General features: G+C 42.9%; 1 protein-coding gene across 6 annotated transcripts in view; it reads right to left on the reverse strand.

The window, feature by feature from the left end:
- LYST (lysosomal trafficking regulator) overlaps positions 1-12145 on the reverse strand; it is a 74243-nt gene extending 62098 nt beyond the window's left edge. For 5 of the 6 annotated variants that reach the window (XM_083496718.1, XM_083496716.1, XM_083496719.1 and 2 more), the window contains exons 1-4: positions 5736-5934; positions 5084-5174; positions 1925-3998; positions 657-1602 (exon numbers count right to left, since the gene is read on the reverse strand). In XM_083496718.1, coding sequence (XP_083352844.1) covers positions 657-1602; positions 1925-3998; positions 5084-5174; positions 5736-5927 — 3303 coding nt within the window. In that variant the 5' untranslated portion in view covers positions 5928-5934. Of the gene's footprint in view, positions 1-656; positions 1603-1924; positions 3999-5083; positions 5175-5735; positions 5996-11979 lie in introns of those variants that run through there. The other variant, XM_083496714.1, reaches the window with a different exon arrangement.
- Positions 12146-17660: the final 5515 nt, after the last annotated feature.

A 17660-nucleotide genomic window follows, 5' to 3' on the forward strand; every position in this document is an offset into this window, starting at 1 on the left:
GGGTTCCCCCCGCCCCCAGCCCCACAGGCTCCGGGAGCAATGGCGAGGTTGTGCAACCTCACCATTGCTCCCGGACCCCCAGCCCCGAGGCTAAAAACGAAGCTAGGACAGCTAGCGGGATCCATCCCGTTCGCTGTCATGGCTTCTTTGCTCTTTGGGGCTTGGGGGGAAAAATATTTTTCTCCCCCCCCCCAAAAAAGTGCGCCCTATGGGCCGGTGTGCCCTATAGGGCGAAAAATACGGTAAATGAAAAACACACCCAATTACAACACTCAAGGCTTAAAAGCGGCAAGATAATACAAAACAAGAAAAAATGTGTCATGTGAATAAGTCTCAATGCACCTAATCTTTAGGTTACTTTCACTAAATTTCCTCAGGCTGAACACTGCATCCAGATCTCTCTATGGAGATGTGTTTCACACTTTATGCCCAATTACTTTATTCTTATTCCTGCAACAGCTTGTTTTCCTTCAATAGAACCATCCACTGTGTACCATTTAAAATGCTGCAATTTGACTAAATTTAATTGGAAGTTCAGCTTGCCATCTAGAAAGTAAGATGCGACTTTAAAATCCAGAACAGTAGTTGTTTTCCTTCCTACCTCTAAAATGGTTTTTAAATGACAATATGAATGTAATTATTTCATGGCAGGTTACCTGGGGAAGAGACTCCATTTCTGACTTCTGCTGGAAATTATTTGCACTGTGTAAACAAATAGCTAGCAGAGCTTCCAAGAGTCTTATACCCTGGAGTGACCACTCGTTTTCCTGCATGAAAGCTCTTTTCAACGTTGCAGTGCCATCAGCTGAATTTTGTTCCACTCTTGAATGGTCACCGGAAGGGCATTCAGGTTGTCCTACACCGTCAAGATTTTCATCAAGACTATCCTGATCTGACTGCCCTCTCTCATTACTCATTTCAACAGGCTTCTCCTGCTCGCCTTGTTCCTTGGCTCCGTTTTTGGCAAGTTTCTGAATAATCATGGCTATCAATTTATGACATACTTCAAAGCCACCAAGTCTATGGAATTGTCTTTGGAAAACTGAGCTGCACAAATAGATCCAGCGGCACATCGACCAAATGTCTGCTGCCCTATGGATATGTTCCAAAGAAGGCAGAGAGAGACTTTCTGGTGACAGACATGGGAGCCTGTGGCTCAAAGGTTCACTAGCTGTGCTGTCATAACCTGAAGTATCCTCAGAATCATTAGTGGAATCTCGATCAGCCTCTGCTTCCTTACTCACACATAAGAAAGCAACACAGAGAAATATGTTTATCATGTTGACGTGAACATCTTGACTGACTGATTTCTTCTTCTTTGGATAGACTTCTTTGAGGCCAGCATAAAATTTGGTCAGGCTTTGAGGCACATCTGAAGCTACTTGCTGCCTATGAACCAAAGCACCTAATTCTAACGCAGACTTCTTTTGCTCATTGTCTAAGACATCTAAGTCTGGAATCACTTGGTCCGTCTGCTGGTCTCCAAGGCAAAATATTAATGTTTCGAACACTTTCAAAGAATAACTTCTTACAGAGTCCAAGTAATGCAATTCAGTCATTTGATTTATTCCATTGCAGCTTATGAACAACTCTCTTACTATTCTGTGGAGAAAAGCAGAAAACCAATTAGATAGAAAAGGAACCCAAAAAATTAGCATACTGTGGGTTGTATCCGATTGTGTACCTCTGCCAGGGGCAGCTGGTACTGAGGGTCAGTGCCACACACCTGACCTCCTGTCAGTGAACATGATTCTATGATTATTGTGCTTACTGAGAAGGAGGGTGTCAGCGAAGAAAGTCTAGGGATGTAAGTGCCAATCCAGTAGTCCCACCACTGTTCCTTCACCAAATTCCCTGCTGCCCTGCCTTGTCTGTGAGTCTCTGATCAAGCCCAATTCCCCAACAATTAAGAAAATTAACATACCTGGATTTAAACAGCGCAGGCAGAGTCTGCAAATAGATTTGAAGCACTTCCTGAGGCAAACTCCATTTGTGGTAGCTGCCTGCCTGGCTGATGGCTGTAGTAACGCCTAGTTGTTGAGAGTTATGAGCCAATTCAACACCTCTCTGGAGCACTGGGCTGAATATATAATTGTACAGTTTCCACTGAATGACTTCGTTGCCTTTCTGAATCAAATTGCAAACATGGCTGGCTATCTGCATGCAGCGCAGTTTGTCATCCTCTTCAAAAACAAGGCTTTGGTATGCCTCCAAGGCATCCCACTTCAACAACATGTCTTCAGACCCTCTGCTAGGCAAAATTCCTTGAAACCTATAGGGAGTTGAAGAACTTGATGGGGAAACGTCAGTGGCATTCCCATGCAAGACATCATCCAGTTCAGCAAGCTGATCACAGTCAATGGTACAAATGTTGCAGGAGGCCTGCGTGAGTTTCTGAGAGACCTGCGCTCCTCCCAGTTGGTCCAATATAAATTTATTAAGGATGCTTAATATATGTGGCTGAAAGTTTTTCAATACTTGTGATCTGAAAGAATGAAGCAAGGGGGTGATTACAGACCTGGGGTCCATGCAACAACATATACCCACATTATGGACACCGGACAAGATCTGAAAACATGTGCTGTTAAGTGAAACCAGTTCCAGCAGCCGCAAACACTGGTGAGCACAGACAGCAACGCAGCAGCACCGGTCAGGATAATGAACTTCCCCATCCAGCGTTTCTTCGAATGGGTTCTTGGAGACTTGGTTTTTAAAAGTAGAAACCGGGAGCCCTGAGAGGTCTCTGTGGTGATGCATGAAGTGAGAGTACTCACATTGCCTGTGCCGCTTTCTGGTGCACACAGACTGATGAAGTTGCTCCGACTTCACTTTTTTGATGGTGCTGATTATTTTCATGATGCTGTTAATGAGGGCTGAGAGGTATTCCGATGCTTCTGATTTTATCTCGGTTTCCCTGGCCACCAGCCACTCCATCTGCAGCACAGTGGTTTCAAACAGTCTGAATCCCTGGTGCTGTATGAACTCATGAGCGAGATCCATTGCTTGACTGAAATAAATTGGATTGGAGGCAGCACTCTGAAGGCAGCAGATCAGAATCTGCAGAACTCCTTCTATAAACTCCGGCAAAAGAAGGGCTCTGTGGCGGTATCTTGAGATGGCGAGGCTGCCATGAATTCCCTTCTGTAAAGCTCCCTTTTGCCCAGAAGCAAAAGGCTCGTATGTTTTTTCCAGCAAACATTTAGTTTTTAAAGCTGCTCTAAGCAAATCAATTAGATTTTTCCTTAAGTTGCCAGGCATGGTCTCAGCATTGCTGACATCCACAGCCATCAGGTGCAAGACTGTCCTAAAGAGCATCCTCTGAGCCAGGGCAACAGATTCCTCTGGCCAGCTTGAGGAAACGGCTTCATTTTCGGCAGTACTGCTTGCACTGTAGCAGTCTCCAAGTTTGGACAGAAGTTCCGTTAGTGTGCACACCACATTTGCTGCCAGCGCCGACTTGTGATTCACAGAAATATCAAACTTGCATATTTTTTCCAGCAACGATAGTAAGACATGACACAAGTCAAAGGGAGAATTGTCCTGGCAGCTGACAGGTGGGGAAGCTGGCTCCTCTGAAGTCTCAGAACTGATTTTTTTCACTGGAATAACCTGTTCAGAGTCACCTAGATGCTCCCTACTGAGATTACAACTCTGGACTTCTCCAGCTTCTAGAAAGCTACCTTTCCCTGTAATGTATTGTTCCTTAGGTGGGTTTGTTAGAAAAGGCTGCAGGATTTGGGACCTCCTGTGCTTCATAATCACGGCCGTCTTCTCATCTGAATTGCCTTCTGAATCAGAGGTGGATAGCTGGGATTTCCTTGCATCCCTCACAGAATAGCGATGAGTAGTTTTGCGCTGTCGTCTACTTTTCCGGGAGCTTAATTTTGCAGACAGATGAGGATTTTCTTCTAGATCTTCTTTTTCCTGAGTAGATTTGAGAGAACCTGGAGTTGCCTCTTTGGTCAAGCATATATCAACACAGAAGGGCAGATTAAAATCTGTCGGGAGTCAAAAATTACAGTTAGATGATTTCAACTATGGAGCCTCGGAGCCAGTCTAAGCATGACCCAGGAGTATAGAGTTATACATGCAAGTCTTGGGCTCATACGGCCTCAGCAACTACACCAAGAATCTTTAAGATGAACTGAGGCCTACATAGATAAGCAGGTCCCAGTTATGTTTGTGCACCATCACCTAGGTCCTACACAAAGTGGAGAGGATGTACGGAACTCACTCCCAATACACCATTATACAGTTGTACTCTCACATTTGATACGTATACATGCAAATATTTTCAGGTGCTTGAATGTTCTATGTTCCCTGAATCAGTGCCCTAGCTGCAGCGCAGGTTATTCATGCACTTTAAAAAGTGCATACAGGAAGATTTAGGGCGATATCCAATCCTAGCCAAGTCCACTTAATCGATTCCAATGTATTGTAAGCAGAATTCCACTTGTGCAGCAGAATTATCCTTCCTCTCCTATGCAGCACCCTATACTCCTATTCAGATCTGCTTTGGAGGGGATATCCAAACCCTCCAGAACAGATTCAGGGCAATGCAGAGGGAAGGAGAAGACCCGCTGCTCTGTTCTGCTCTTACATGGACATCACTGGATACAACCCATTGATTTCAACTGATCTACTCTGTGACATTGCTCATAAGAGTCTGCAATTATACATACATAATCTGCAGAAAAATAATGCTATTTATGTGCATAGAAAAGTAAACAACTAAGATTTTACCACTTTGCATATGAGATATGGGAAATTCAGGGCAGTATCCCATTTAAGCATCCTGTTAGTGCAGGGATTTTTGCTTGCACAGTGGGGCATTTCCCACCCCCTCTCCTCCTACTGTGCCTTCCACAAACCTGGCACCAGGGGGTTGGGAGAACCTGCAAAACATATTTAGGGAATGTGCAGGCGGAGGAGAGGGGAAGGAAATCCTTGCACTCGCAGAATGTTCATGTAGCGCCATGTTGGCTACAACCCTAAAAGACACGACCAAAATTCAGAACAAATATCCAAGTATATATCTTAAATAATGAAGAGGCATTTCTTCATGAGTGCAAAGAACATGTACCTAATGCCTTTTCTTCTTGTACAGGTATTTTCCATACTAGTGGCAGAAGTGAGAGGAGGAGAGTAAGAAGGTCTTCGCGACAGGTCAGTTCCTGTTTAGGAAACAAAGGCTTGCTTATCTTTACGGAAAGATAGAAACTGTTATCCACCACAAATTCAAAACATTTGGTTTAAAGCTTCTTTGCTTTCATTTTAATACCTTTTCCAAAGCCTCCAACATTTATTTCTGTAGTGTGACACACCAACAGCATGATTTAAGTTTTAAATTCAGCCAAGTGAGAGTCAGGCTTAAAAGGCTGCAAACTAATCTAAGGGCATGTAGGTATTTAGCATATCCTTGTAAAAAAACTTTCCAAGCTGAAATAATTCCTCGCTCCTAGAAGAGTATTATTCAACGAAAAAAACAAATCACTTCTGCTGGTTTGGAGCAGCATGGCATGAGGCAAGAACAATTAGAATGCTGGTTTTTATAACTTAACTGCCCATGGTAAGATAAATTCATTTAGAAAGTTAAACTAGCATTTAATCTACACACATGCCAAAACCAACATTGTAACTGAAGGTCTGATATATACAGCTACTTTGCCACTTTGAAATGCAAGATGGGTATCGAGCCAAATCTATTACAGTTGTTATGAAAAAGAAAGTAATACCTGATCAAGTATGGAATTAAGTTTAGTAAGCAAAATGAATCCACGACCTTGGATAAGGTATTGCCCCAGTGCGGCTATGTGTGTTTTTTCCTCTTCCTCCTCCCTGGCCTCCACCCTTTGGTCCACTGCATTGCAAAGCTGGCTGACATCTGACAAAAATTCACGTGCCAGTGAGTTGCTATCACTGCTCATGTCTGAGCTATATATTTAAGAGAGAGAGAGAAAGAAAGAAAGAGAGAGAGAGAACGTTAAAGAAACAACTAGCTTGCAGGAACATTTCAAAGCAGAACCCATAAAGCAACATTGCTTCCTCCCCAAAGTCCTTTGAAGGGAGAAAATATAATAAAACGAAGTTTTAGATCAAACAGAACTATAACATTTTCATGACTCTTCTTGCCCAGTAGCATCCTTTCAAATACCTTTCAGCCCACCTCTGATCGAATTTGTGGACTTATGCCACTTGAAGACAGACAGCCTATTAAGCAGTTAGATGTCTATCCAGTTAAGCTTATATAGCATATGTCAAACACATTACTTTAGGCTCCATCAGAATATTAGCAGAGTGCCACCAATAGATTTCAAAGCAAAGATCTCCTTCAATACGGTATTGGCCCGAATATAAGTCGCACCTGAATATAAGCCATGGAGGGGGGGGGGGGAAATATACCCGAATATAAGCCGCTCCCTTAAAATTCCACACGCACTCACACCCATTCTGTTTTACTGCATGTCTGTTTCAGCAGCGATATCATAAAAGTCAATTTTTGTAAGGTCGTGAAGTTAAACAGCACTTTAACTTTTTACGGTCAAAATTTGGAAAAAAAAGTGAGGCTTCTATTCAGACCAATACAGTACATGCAGTCAAATGTGTTCTGCATCAGTGAACATTTTCTAAATAAGTCACACTGAAGTAATCTAAACAAGATTAAAGGCACAGGAAGATATTAAGGCAGCTCATCTGGACACCAGCCAGTTACAGTCCATTTCTTAGCCCATTCTGGACAGAAAAAGGCTACCCTGTACTAAAAATCAATAAAAGGAAATCTACCAGCATAGAATAGAATCATAGAATCATAGAGTTGGAATAGACCACAAGGGCCATCGAGTCCAACCCCCTGCCAAGCAGGAAACACCATCAGAGCACTCCTGACATATGGTTGTCAAGCCTCTGCTTTAAGACCTCCAAAGAAGGAGACTCCACCACACTCCTTGGCAGCAAATTCCACTGTCGAACAGCTCTTACTGTCAGGAAGTTCTTCCTAATGTTTAGGTGGAATCTTCTTTCTTGTAGTTTGGATCCATTGCTTTCTTGTAGTTTGGAGCATAATTATTGCAATTTCTATTATTGCTCAAAACAACCTTTAACAGGGCTGTATAATTCTTACAGCCCCCATCTCCCCTGCTTCAAGGGCTCTCACACACACTTGTTTTATTAGGATTATTATTAGTTACTTGAACCTGTTTCACAAGATTGGGTCTCAGCCGAAAAAAGAAGCCTTAAGGATGCAACATATCAGTCCTCCTAGACATGTGAAACCTATATAGGATTTAACTCTATAACAATTCATAATATACCCAATCACAGTCACTTCCTCTGTACCAAGTATAACACCCCTGAGATTATCAAAGATAACTAATATGTTCCCCATAACCCCAATGAAATGAGACACTTGAATCACATCTATAACCTCTTGTATCTCACCAGGAGAAACTTGTAACAGTGTAGAACTTGTAATAGCATTTGCCACTTTTTCTTGCGACCCAAATAAGTGTGCAAGCAAGTCCTCCAAAATGTATCAAAATAGTACAGAGAACGGTTTGGCTATGTTCCTTTCAATAACCGGAACAAAAAGCAGCAAACCAAATCATTCAATGCAACTCAGCTATGGTGGGTCCTAACTACATGAAACTAGGAACAATCTTAAATTGGGTTTGCCCCAATCACATTTTCCCAGGGGAATTTGGAGTTTGGTTCTTAGAATAAGAGAAGTATATAGAAAGTGGAAGTTGAGACTTTGCTGCAGCTTTTTGTCAAGACACTTTTCTCCAGGAAGGAAAGACATCCAAGATCAGAACCCAGCTTGGACTGGCAGAGGAGAGTGACTTTGTAAAAGAGACTGTGGTGAGGCTAAATATCTACCCATGTGCCCCTTTTGCTTGGGCCACTAGTCCTCTTTATATGTGAATACAGATAACCCAGGCTTAACCAAAAAGGCTTGCAAGCTATCATGTAGAACTCAGGCTTTGTATGCATGAGGTCCCACTCTAATCCCTGGAATTTTCAGTTAGAGAGCTGCAGGTAGCAAGAATGGTGAGGGGGGGGGATCTAGAGAGCTGCTGCAGTTAGGGCAGCAATACTGGGCTAAATGGACCAATGGTCTGAGTCAGTATAGGGCAGCTCTGAGATGTTCTGAAGAGGTGGCACCTTCATTCATTGCCACATGACGTGTTTATTAGCACTGGATACTATAGATCTGTATTGGGCATATATATATATAATTATATGCTAAAAACTGAATTCAATTTTGTATAATCCTCAGTATGCCTTTTTAAAACAAAATTTAATAACGTTGAACAAGATAGAAACAGCTCTGAATGAACATTCATCAGCTTCAGAGGACAAAGCCATCATACCAACGCCACGGAAATCTCAAGTTTAGTTTTCACTCCTAAAAATAATCTCAGTGTAGCCTTTCATTAGAAAATGATGTCCTAATACACTTATGACAAAACTCCTATATTAGCCTCAGAGATGGACATAGCCCTATTTGTACCTCATGTCATATTGTGGTTAAGTCCAGGGATGGGAAACCTATGGCCCTCCAGATGGAGCTGGACATCCACCACAGCCCCTGCCAGGATGGCCAATGGTCAGGGATGGTGGGAGTTGTAGTCCAGCAACCACAGGTTCCCCATCCCTGGTTTACTGCTTATGTTGACATACAAATATGTGACTGAATGCCTCTTCCCATATAAACCTGGCCAGGTGAGAACCGCAGGGGGAAGACCTGCTGGCAAGTTCATGGGGTTCCAGTGCATGAGAAGGCATTTTCTGTGATGGTCCCCATATTGTGGATTGCTCTCTCCTGCAAAGTGCATCTGGCCAGCCACACATTTTGACCTCGGGTAAAAGCACATACAATGTACTTGCTATAAGTGATGAGGTGAGAGGTTACTTCTTTCATATCCTTATGTAGCTCACCTACCTTCTGCAAGAGGAAATTGGGAGTTTGCATGTACCAAAGAAACTATATACAACTTTCAGTTGCACATTTGTGTTTCTCCCTTGTACATTCAACATCAGTAGTTGCTTATTTTGATACCTGACTTCCAGTACCTACAGCAAAAGTTATTTGACTTGAAACACTAGCATTCCTCCCCCCCACCCCATTTAAATATCTTCTTTTTATCATTTACTGTATGGTGGGGCTACTTCAGCGTGTTTTATTTAATTGTTTGCTACATAATGAAATGTACTTCCATTTCATAATTCCTACTAGGTAAAACAGACTCAAATAAAACTTTCTGACAGTAAGAGCTGTTCAACAACGGAACAGATTCCCTCAGGAGGTTGTGGACTCTCCTTTGGAGGTTTTTAAGCAGAGGTTGGCTGGCCATCTGTCATGGATGCTTTAGCTGAGATTCCGGCATTGCAGGGGGCTGGACTAGATGACCCCTGGTGTACCTTCCAAGCCTATGATTCTATAAATAAAATGCTACACAGTACTGCACATTGCCTTTCTACACATGCTATTTAAAGTGTATTTTGACCTTTTCTGTTAAACTGCATTCTGCAACAACTTTAACTTCCAAGTCAGAATCTAGATTTAAAGATCTTTCAAGATTTAAATAGACTAGGATGTAATGGAAACTCCTGAGGTTAGCTTAAAAGTAGCCTTTGAGCTGGTTGTTCAAAGATCTCTACCCAAGATTCTGCAAAAACATTGTGATGGGAATAATAAACTAGAAACACTAACTTCAGCTTAATAGGAGAGGAAATCCATTAACAGTTTATAACGCAAACATTAGGAGGCTTCTCTTTTTCCCCAGCTTAGCTTGTCTGCAGTACAATTAACAATAAAGCAGAATTCTCATCTTTCTCATCCACCATCACTGAGAAGCTAGTTGCCTTTGATGGGGCTTAACCAACCAGGGGCCCTTTACCTTTTACATGTGCTAGAACTATAAAGGTACCGGGTACATGTGCTAGAACTCATTAAGGTAAAAATTATGAATATAACAGAACTATCATTACAGGACTTTGAGTAGTCTTAAATTTACAGTTCATCTTTTGAACAATCCCATTAAAGTTATCCAAGAAAAATTTTACTGCAGAAAGCTGCTAATGTGATTTCAACACTTTATTATAGCCTGTGAGTAGGGACATGTATACTTTTTCATATGCATAACACCTCTATAACAAATAATACATTATGAGAATGTGGTTTCTAGAAGAGACAGCAGTAGGTAATAGGTGCAGAAGAACACATTAAATTTGTATGATGGAAAAGACTGCAATTTAAAACAGCTTGTCAATAGCTTGCAAATTACTGCAAAGAGAAAATTAAACAACAGGGCTTGTCAGTGTGATGCTTTATCGGTTCAAATAATCTCAAAATACTGGATGTGTCTCTTATACAACACCAGATATAATCAAGGTGATCATATGCCTTAATTATTCAAAATCCAGGTTAAAAACAAACTCAAATGTCTGAGGCAGCATGATGCAGGAGATAAAATGTTGGGCTTCGGCCTAAGAAAATAGTTTAGAATCCCTACTCAGCCTTACACAAGTCACTACCTTTCAACCTAACCTACCTCACGAAGTTATGATAAAAATAAAAGACACCCTCGTAGTTCAAATGTGTTGAGTCTGGCCCCAGAGCTCAGCATACAAGTTTTGTAAGATTAAGGTCCCATAGGTAGACTGAATCAAACTTGGGTCTGAGGAGGCAAGTGTCAGCCCACACAAATTCATTGCAGGCAACTGGCCCCTGCTCATATTGGACTGACAGTGCTGACAGACAATCCTGTAGTGCTGAAGACTAGACCTCGAAGCTGAATATGAGGCTCCCATGGTCCTAATCCTTACTATTTTCCTTGACCTATCTGTGGCAGAAAGCCAAAGCAAATTTACCCAGTAGGAACCACTAGTTCACACTGAACTGGGGTGGGGTGTGTGTTTTCCTAAGTGCCTGAGGAGACCAAAGTAAAAATGTAGCATGGAGGCTAAGAAAACTGACAGTGACAATAAAAAAAGAATACATTTTTGAGCAGTTGTCCAAAAATAAAAGTTCAAGAAACAGCTGCATTTCTGTCAAAAGGCTTCCAGTGAAGCTTGTTTACTATCATGAAGTCCTCTCCCACACTTGGTAGCTGGATTCTGCTGCCTGGTTAATGAGACTCATGCACTGTTTCCCCTCTGCACGCAACTTGGGCGCTGCTAAGGCTAATTACTATCAGTGCCGTCCCTCCAGCTCCTGCCGCCTGATGCCGAGAGACAGACGCGGGGGAGTTGATGCCAGCCTAGAGTATCAGCCGCCTAGCAAGGACCCTGTATCTCAAGGCTAGTAATGTACCAGAGAGACAGCAGCGACCACAGGATCAAGAGGTGGAGGGTTGGGGCGGGAGAGAAACTCCTTCTACGTAAATGCAAACGCGATCGATGCGGTACGTCGTCCATGCAAAAATTCAAAAGCCCCAAAACGAAAGTTACCACTGGCCACATCGAAACATGCCCTCAGCCACAAAGGAAACCTATTGTCCGAAGAGATGCATTAAAATAGAAGGGAACCCATCAGATACCTGGCGGGCAGGACTTTTTTTAAGGAAGGAAAAAGAGAAGCTCTTGACTAAGATAAGCAACATTTGGCAACCTTGCACCGCTCCTCCCGCCCCGTCCATTGCAACAGCCAGACTGGAGTATCCCTGCAATGGAGGAAGGGTGCGTGTGTGTGTGTGTTTGGGGGGGAATTGGCATCCTCCCACCAAGTCATGGGCTGTGCCGCCCCCCCCCCCGCAATAAGCGCACCAGTGGAGAGGGTGAAGGGGAAGGGTGCGGGTAGAGAGTAAAGGGCTGCCTTGAAACAAAGCGATCGGAGAGCGGGCAGGGAAGGAGAAGGAAGCGTGGCGGCGGCGGAGCAGCCACCCCTGCCCGTGCCACCAGCGACATTCGCGGGTGCCTCCCCTTCCCCTCCTCGCTGGGCCCCGCACAGCCGACGCAGCTGCTTCCGAGCACCTGCACTTCCTTCTCAAGCCTTACCTGTTCTTGCCGCCTCGCCCAGCCCGGCCTTCCGCCAGCCCCGCTCTTAGCCCGTTGGCGGCGGCGGCGGCCGAGCACTGCTGCCCATGGCAAGAGAGCAATCCTGCCGCCTCCAGCCCTCCCTTCCTTGGCACTTCAAGTCGCCAAGGAAACCCGAGAGCCCGCCCCCTCCAGCCGCTGCTGCTGCAGAAGAAGCAACACGAACCCAAAACCACCGATTAAGCCGCGCAGGCTCACTCCGCAAACCTGCCCCTGGGATTTTTTTTTTTATCACGTGCAACCCAAGGACCAATGGGAACAGCAGCTCCGAACCTTGACCTGTGTGAAGGGAAACCCTTTTATTATGCAGCAGTAGCTAGAAATCTGCGTTCTGTCATCTCGCGCTGCTCCGAGCGCTAATCTCCGGGCTCCAGCTTTTGATTTCTGCGTTCCTGGTGTCTTTTCTTCTTCTGACCCAATTGCACCGGCCTGGCTTCCTCCCCTTACAAGCCATTATGTACCTGCATCCTTCTCGCTTAACTTCAGCACTGCTCGTCTATATCTTTCTTTCCCCTCCTGAAGTGGAATGAAGTGGACTCTAGTTCAGAAGAACTTGTTTCATTATTTATTATTATTATTATTATTATTATTATTATTATTATTATTATTATTAGTGTGTTAGGCACCACATGGCTCTTTGTTGTTCTTGCTGCACAGAATAACACGGCTGTAGCAGTTCGAAAGCACATCAAAGTGCAAGTAGAGAAATAGGTACCGCTCTGGTGGGAAGGTAAACGGCGATTCCGTGTGCTGCTCTGGTTCACCAGAAGCAGCTTAGTCATGCTGGCCACATGACCCGGAAGCTGTACGCCAGCTCCCTCGGCCAATAATGCAAGATGAGCGCCGCAATCCCAGTCAGCCACGACTGGATCTAATGGTCAGGGGTCCCTTTACCTTTACCTCTCTGGAAGTTGTTTCCTTGTTTTTGACCAGAACAACCGATTACCGTGAACAAATAGTGACCGTTCAATATTCATTCATTTGTTCCACTCCTTTCCTCTGCTACTTCCCGTCTTTTACATCTCTAGTCTCATTACAGTTGCATTTCCCTGGCCCTTATTGGCAGTTCTTGTTTGCAAATGAACTAGCACCCTCTAGAATGCTTTAGAATCTAAACTTAGGACTTGTTTTGATTATACAGGTTCTAACCAGAGTCACTAATGTGTACTGCATTCACATTGTGAAGGCAGCTAGTTGGGAGGCCTTACTTAGTGACTGGTGCACAGACAGGAGTGTCAGCACTTCCCTTTAGGAAACCTGGGAAACCTGACAGCAATAAACTGGTAGCTGTTCATCCCCAGAAACAATCTCATAGTGCTTTATTATTGGGCACCAGCAAGGTAAAGAATGACCAAGATTCACATGGTGTCAGGTGTGGTGAAGAACAGGTCTGTACAGTGCACTTATATCCCATTGTGAGTTTCCTATACTCTTAAGCAGCTAGTTGACTCATGTGGTAAACTCATCATGTGAGTTGGGGCATCACACAAAAATTTCTGCTACCCTATCAGGAGTAAGGTTTATTGACATGTGGAGAAGCTCACATGGGTCTCACACCGACTGCTACTAAACAGTGGGAAACGTGTCATAATGTGTGTGTGAATCCTGTTGATGAACATAGCATAGAAGGTTGGTGGTTCGAATCCCTGCGACAGGGTGAGCTCCTGTTGCTCAGTCCCAGCTTCTGCCAACCTAGCAGTTCGAAAGCACGCCAAAAAGTGCAAGTAGATAAATAGGTACTGCTGCGGTGGGAAGGTAAACGGCGTTTCCACACTCTGGCACTCATCATGCGCCAGTAGCGGTTTAGTCATGCTGGTCACATTACCCGGAAAGCTGTCTGTGGACAAATACCGGCTCCCTTGGCCTGAAAGCAAGATGAGCGTCGCAACCCCAGTCACTTTTGACTGGACTTAACCATCCAGGGGTCCTTTGCCTTTTTTACCTTTACCTATGCACATTTAACTTAGCAATCCTACTGAAAACAGTGAAACTTACTTCTAAATTGATCTATATAGGATTGCACTTTCTTATTAATTTGTTAATGTTTTATTATTGTAGTGTAAACAATACACTTTTTGCCCCAAAAGAGGCAAAATAATGAGCTCAATTTGTATTACTGTAGTATTTATTCTGTATTTATTACTGTAGAATTTATTCAAGGATGATTCAGTAGCAACTCTTATGGGTTTCATCATGTGACTACATATTAGAATGGGCCGTGTTTTTGCCTTTGTCTGTCATGTTGCCTATCCACAAGCATTCATTTACATACATGTGTGTAATGGTGAAGCAGCAGAGTTTAGAAATCACGTTTGAACTAAAAAGAAGGTTGCCTTGTTGCCCCAAAAATTATTTGTTTATATTATATATTTTTGCATTTATTTCCTGTTTGTAAATCTACCAGACATGTTGTGCATTTTTTTTCTCAGGGCCCCCAAACCTTGCTTTTCTTCAATTAGGTTTTGGTAATTCCCATGACATTTTATGCTTAGCTTGCTCAGCATCTAACCAGGTGACAGGACAAAAGAAATTCTGGAAAGTACTGTACATCCTTTTGATTAGATGGAGTGAGGGATGACCAAGGATGTGACCTTGGTAGTGCTGCCCCAACTGTGGGACATTCTTCCCCGGTCTCAGCATTTGTTGCCTACTCTTATATGAGTTGTGGCATCCACTGAAAAGAGGTTTATTTGCCCAGATCTTTTCATGCAGAATATTGTTTTGTTCTTATCTGCTGACTGCTTTTTGTGTGTATATTTATTGCTATTTATTCCCTTTGTTTTACTATACTTGATATAGTTAGTATTTCTAATTTGTAAGCTATATTGGAAATTATTTTCATAAAAAAATAGAATAAAAATATATTAAATGAATAATTAAATCAGTGAGATGAAATGAAATGAAAATTGCTTATCATTAAATGTGCATGATAAATGGGTCACAAATGCAAACTGGTGTCACCAACTGCCTTGGAAATCAATATAGTCCTGCAAAGGATAGCATTTGTACTAGCAGTTTCTTCACTGTGTGTAAAAACGAGTAGATTTTGTCACTCCACAGAATACAGATAAAGCTCTCTTTAAACAGATAGACATGATCTTATGAAGGTCAAATGACGCAAACTAGTCCCTTTAACATTAATAGAGTTTTAACTCTGACTTCAATGGGAACTGGATTGCAAACAAAGTATCCACCTATAGAATCTCTACAGATAAGGTAACAAACAATTAAATAGCTTTAGGAAGATGTTCATCATTTTGCAAATTTGCAGTTGTTGAAAAAGGGCTGAAGTTCTATTCTGACTTACATTACTGACAGGCTCAACTGGAACCTGGACATTTCTTAACTATGCTATACAGATCCAACCCCACACACTACAAATCCTCTCTAAATAGTTAATAAAATAATAAAAACACTTATTTTAGGCTGCAGTCTAGGACTGCAAACCTGAGCACACTTAGTAGGGAGTAAGGCCCTCTGAATGCAATGGAACTTATTTATGAGTAAACATACACAGAATTGTTCTGTAAGTTTATTGATCTATTTAACACAATTGGCAAGGCTATTAACAAAGGAAAATGCGAGAACTTGTCTATTTTCTAAAATGCTTTAATGTCATTACATCAAAAGTTTTATTTTTGTATTAGTGGTACAGCTACATGATTTTATAGTGCAAGCCTAACCATGTTTACTCAGAAGTAAATCATATTGAATTCAGTGGGGCTTGTTTCCATTAAGTGGAGTTTGCAGTGCTGCCTTAGACTCCTGTTCCCCTCACAGAGCTACAGTTCTTCAAATGTATAGTGTAAAAAGGTAAAGGTACCCCTGCCCGTACGGGCCAGTCGTGTCCGACTCTAGGGTTGTGCGCTCATCTCACTTAAGAGGCAGGGAGCCAGCGCTGTCCGCAGACACTTCCGGGTCACGTGGCCAGCGTGATGAAGCTGCTCTGGCGAGCCAGCACCAGCGCAGCACACGGAAACGCCGTTTACCTTCCCGCTATAAAGCGGTACCTATTTATCTACTTGCACTTAGGGGTGCTTTCGAACTGCTAGGTGGGCAGGAGCTGGGACCAAAGGATGGGAGCTCACCCCACCACAGGGATTCGAACCGCCGACCATACGATCGGCAAGTCCTAGGCACTGAGGTTTTACCCACAGCGCCACCCGCGTCCCATATGTATAGTGTATATTGGGCCTAATAGTCTTATACTCACCCCTTTAGATGGAAATGTGCATGATTTCACTTACTTCAAAATGTGGTAAAACCAGCTTTTACTGTGAGAGCCGTGATCATTCAGTGGAGTGGGACTCTGGGCTTCTGGCCTAACTGAACCACTGTTGCATCCACACATAATTAGAAAAAATATTGTCCGCATAGTCCAGACTGTCCCAAATGTGTGTTTCTTGCACTGTGTTTAAGCCAGATTTCCAGTATAATAGATTGACTCTAAACAAAGTATTTCAATCAATATGGAGCACAGTTCTAGGCTCCATTGAGCTTATTCCCAACTAAGTAGGTCCATGTGTACAGTGGTACCTCGGGTTAAGAACTTAATTCGTTCTGGAGGTCTGTTCTTAACCTGAAACTGTTCTTAACCTGAAGCACCACTTTAACTAATGGGGCCTCCTGCTGCTTCTGCACCGCTGGAGCACGATTTCTGTTCTCCTCCTGAAGCAAAGTTCTTAACCCGAGGTACTACTTCCAGGTTAGCGGAGTCTGTAACCTGAAGCAAATGCAACCCGAGGTCCCACTGTATAGGATAGCGGCCTTATTTGCATTTGCTACCTATGTCTCCCTCTGTAGACTTCCCCATTGCCAGTTTTAGAATTTAAGCTGCTGTGGGGAAAGGAACTTGCTCTTTATTTATGAAACTGCATAAAAGGTCATGTTCTGAGGAGAGAGGGGGAGGAGGAGTAACAACCATCACCACCTGCATTATTAATTCAAGTAAATCTGTGGAAATTATACTATTTTGTGTTTTATTTTTTAAATTTATGTCAGTCGGTCCTATGTCAGTCAGATCACTCATTTCTGTTGGGGGTTTTTTAAGCGTAGCCTTGTCTTCTTCAATCTTTCTCAAGAACGTACATTTTCTTCCTTTGCAATAGCAGACCATTTACCTGCTCTGTCTTGCATGACGGAGCAAGTTTACTCGTAATCTTGTGATTATCTGTGATAGTGCATGATAAGCAATCTTGTTTACTTTTTAGTGGGAATAACTCCCTGCATATTACACAAACGTTACCTCTGGAATTGTAGACTTTTGTGACTCAGGAGTTTCAGACAAGATTCTGATAGATAGCTCTTAAGGATAATTTTTGTTTAAATAGTGTCTTCTCTTTCAATGAAGTTTATATAATTGGAAGAGGAGACCAGAGACTAGAGAGCGACCAGGGGTGATTTTTTACCTGACCATTTTTCCATCACAGAAACAGTGTTGCTGCAAGGTTTGGGGGGGCCCTGGCAAAGTGCCATCTACCTGCTGTCCCCCATCCCTCTGCCACCTCTAGCACATGAATTAAAAACACCTGATTTCTTGATGCCTGCACCAGTTCCACTGTTATCTGAAGGCAATCGTTCAAATATCCTGAACCCAAACCTTCTAGTTATCACCATCATTCGTA

This window comes from Podarcis liolepis, assembly GCF_965112155.1.
Source record: "Podarcis liolepis genome assembly, chromosome: 3".
In the NCBI taxonomy this organism is placed as follows: domain Eukaryota; kingdom Metazoa; phylum Chordata; class Lepidosauria; order Squamata; family Lacertidae; genus Podarcis; species Podarcis liolepis.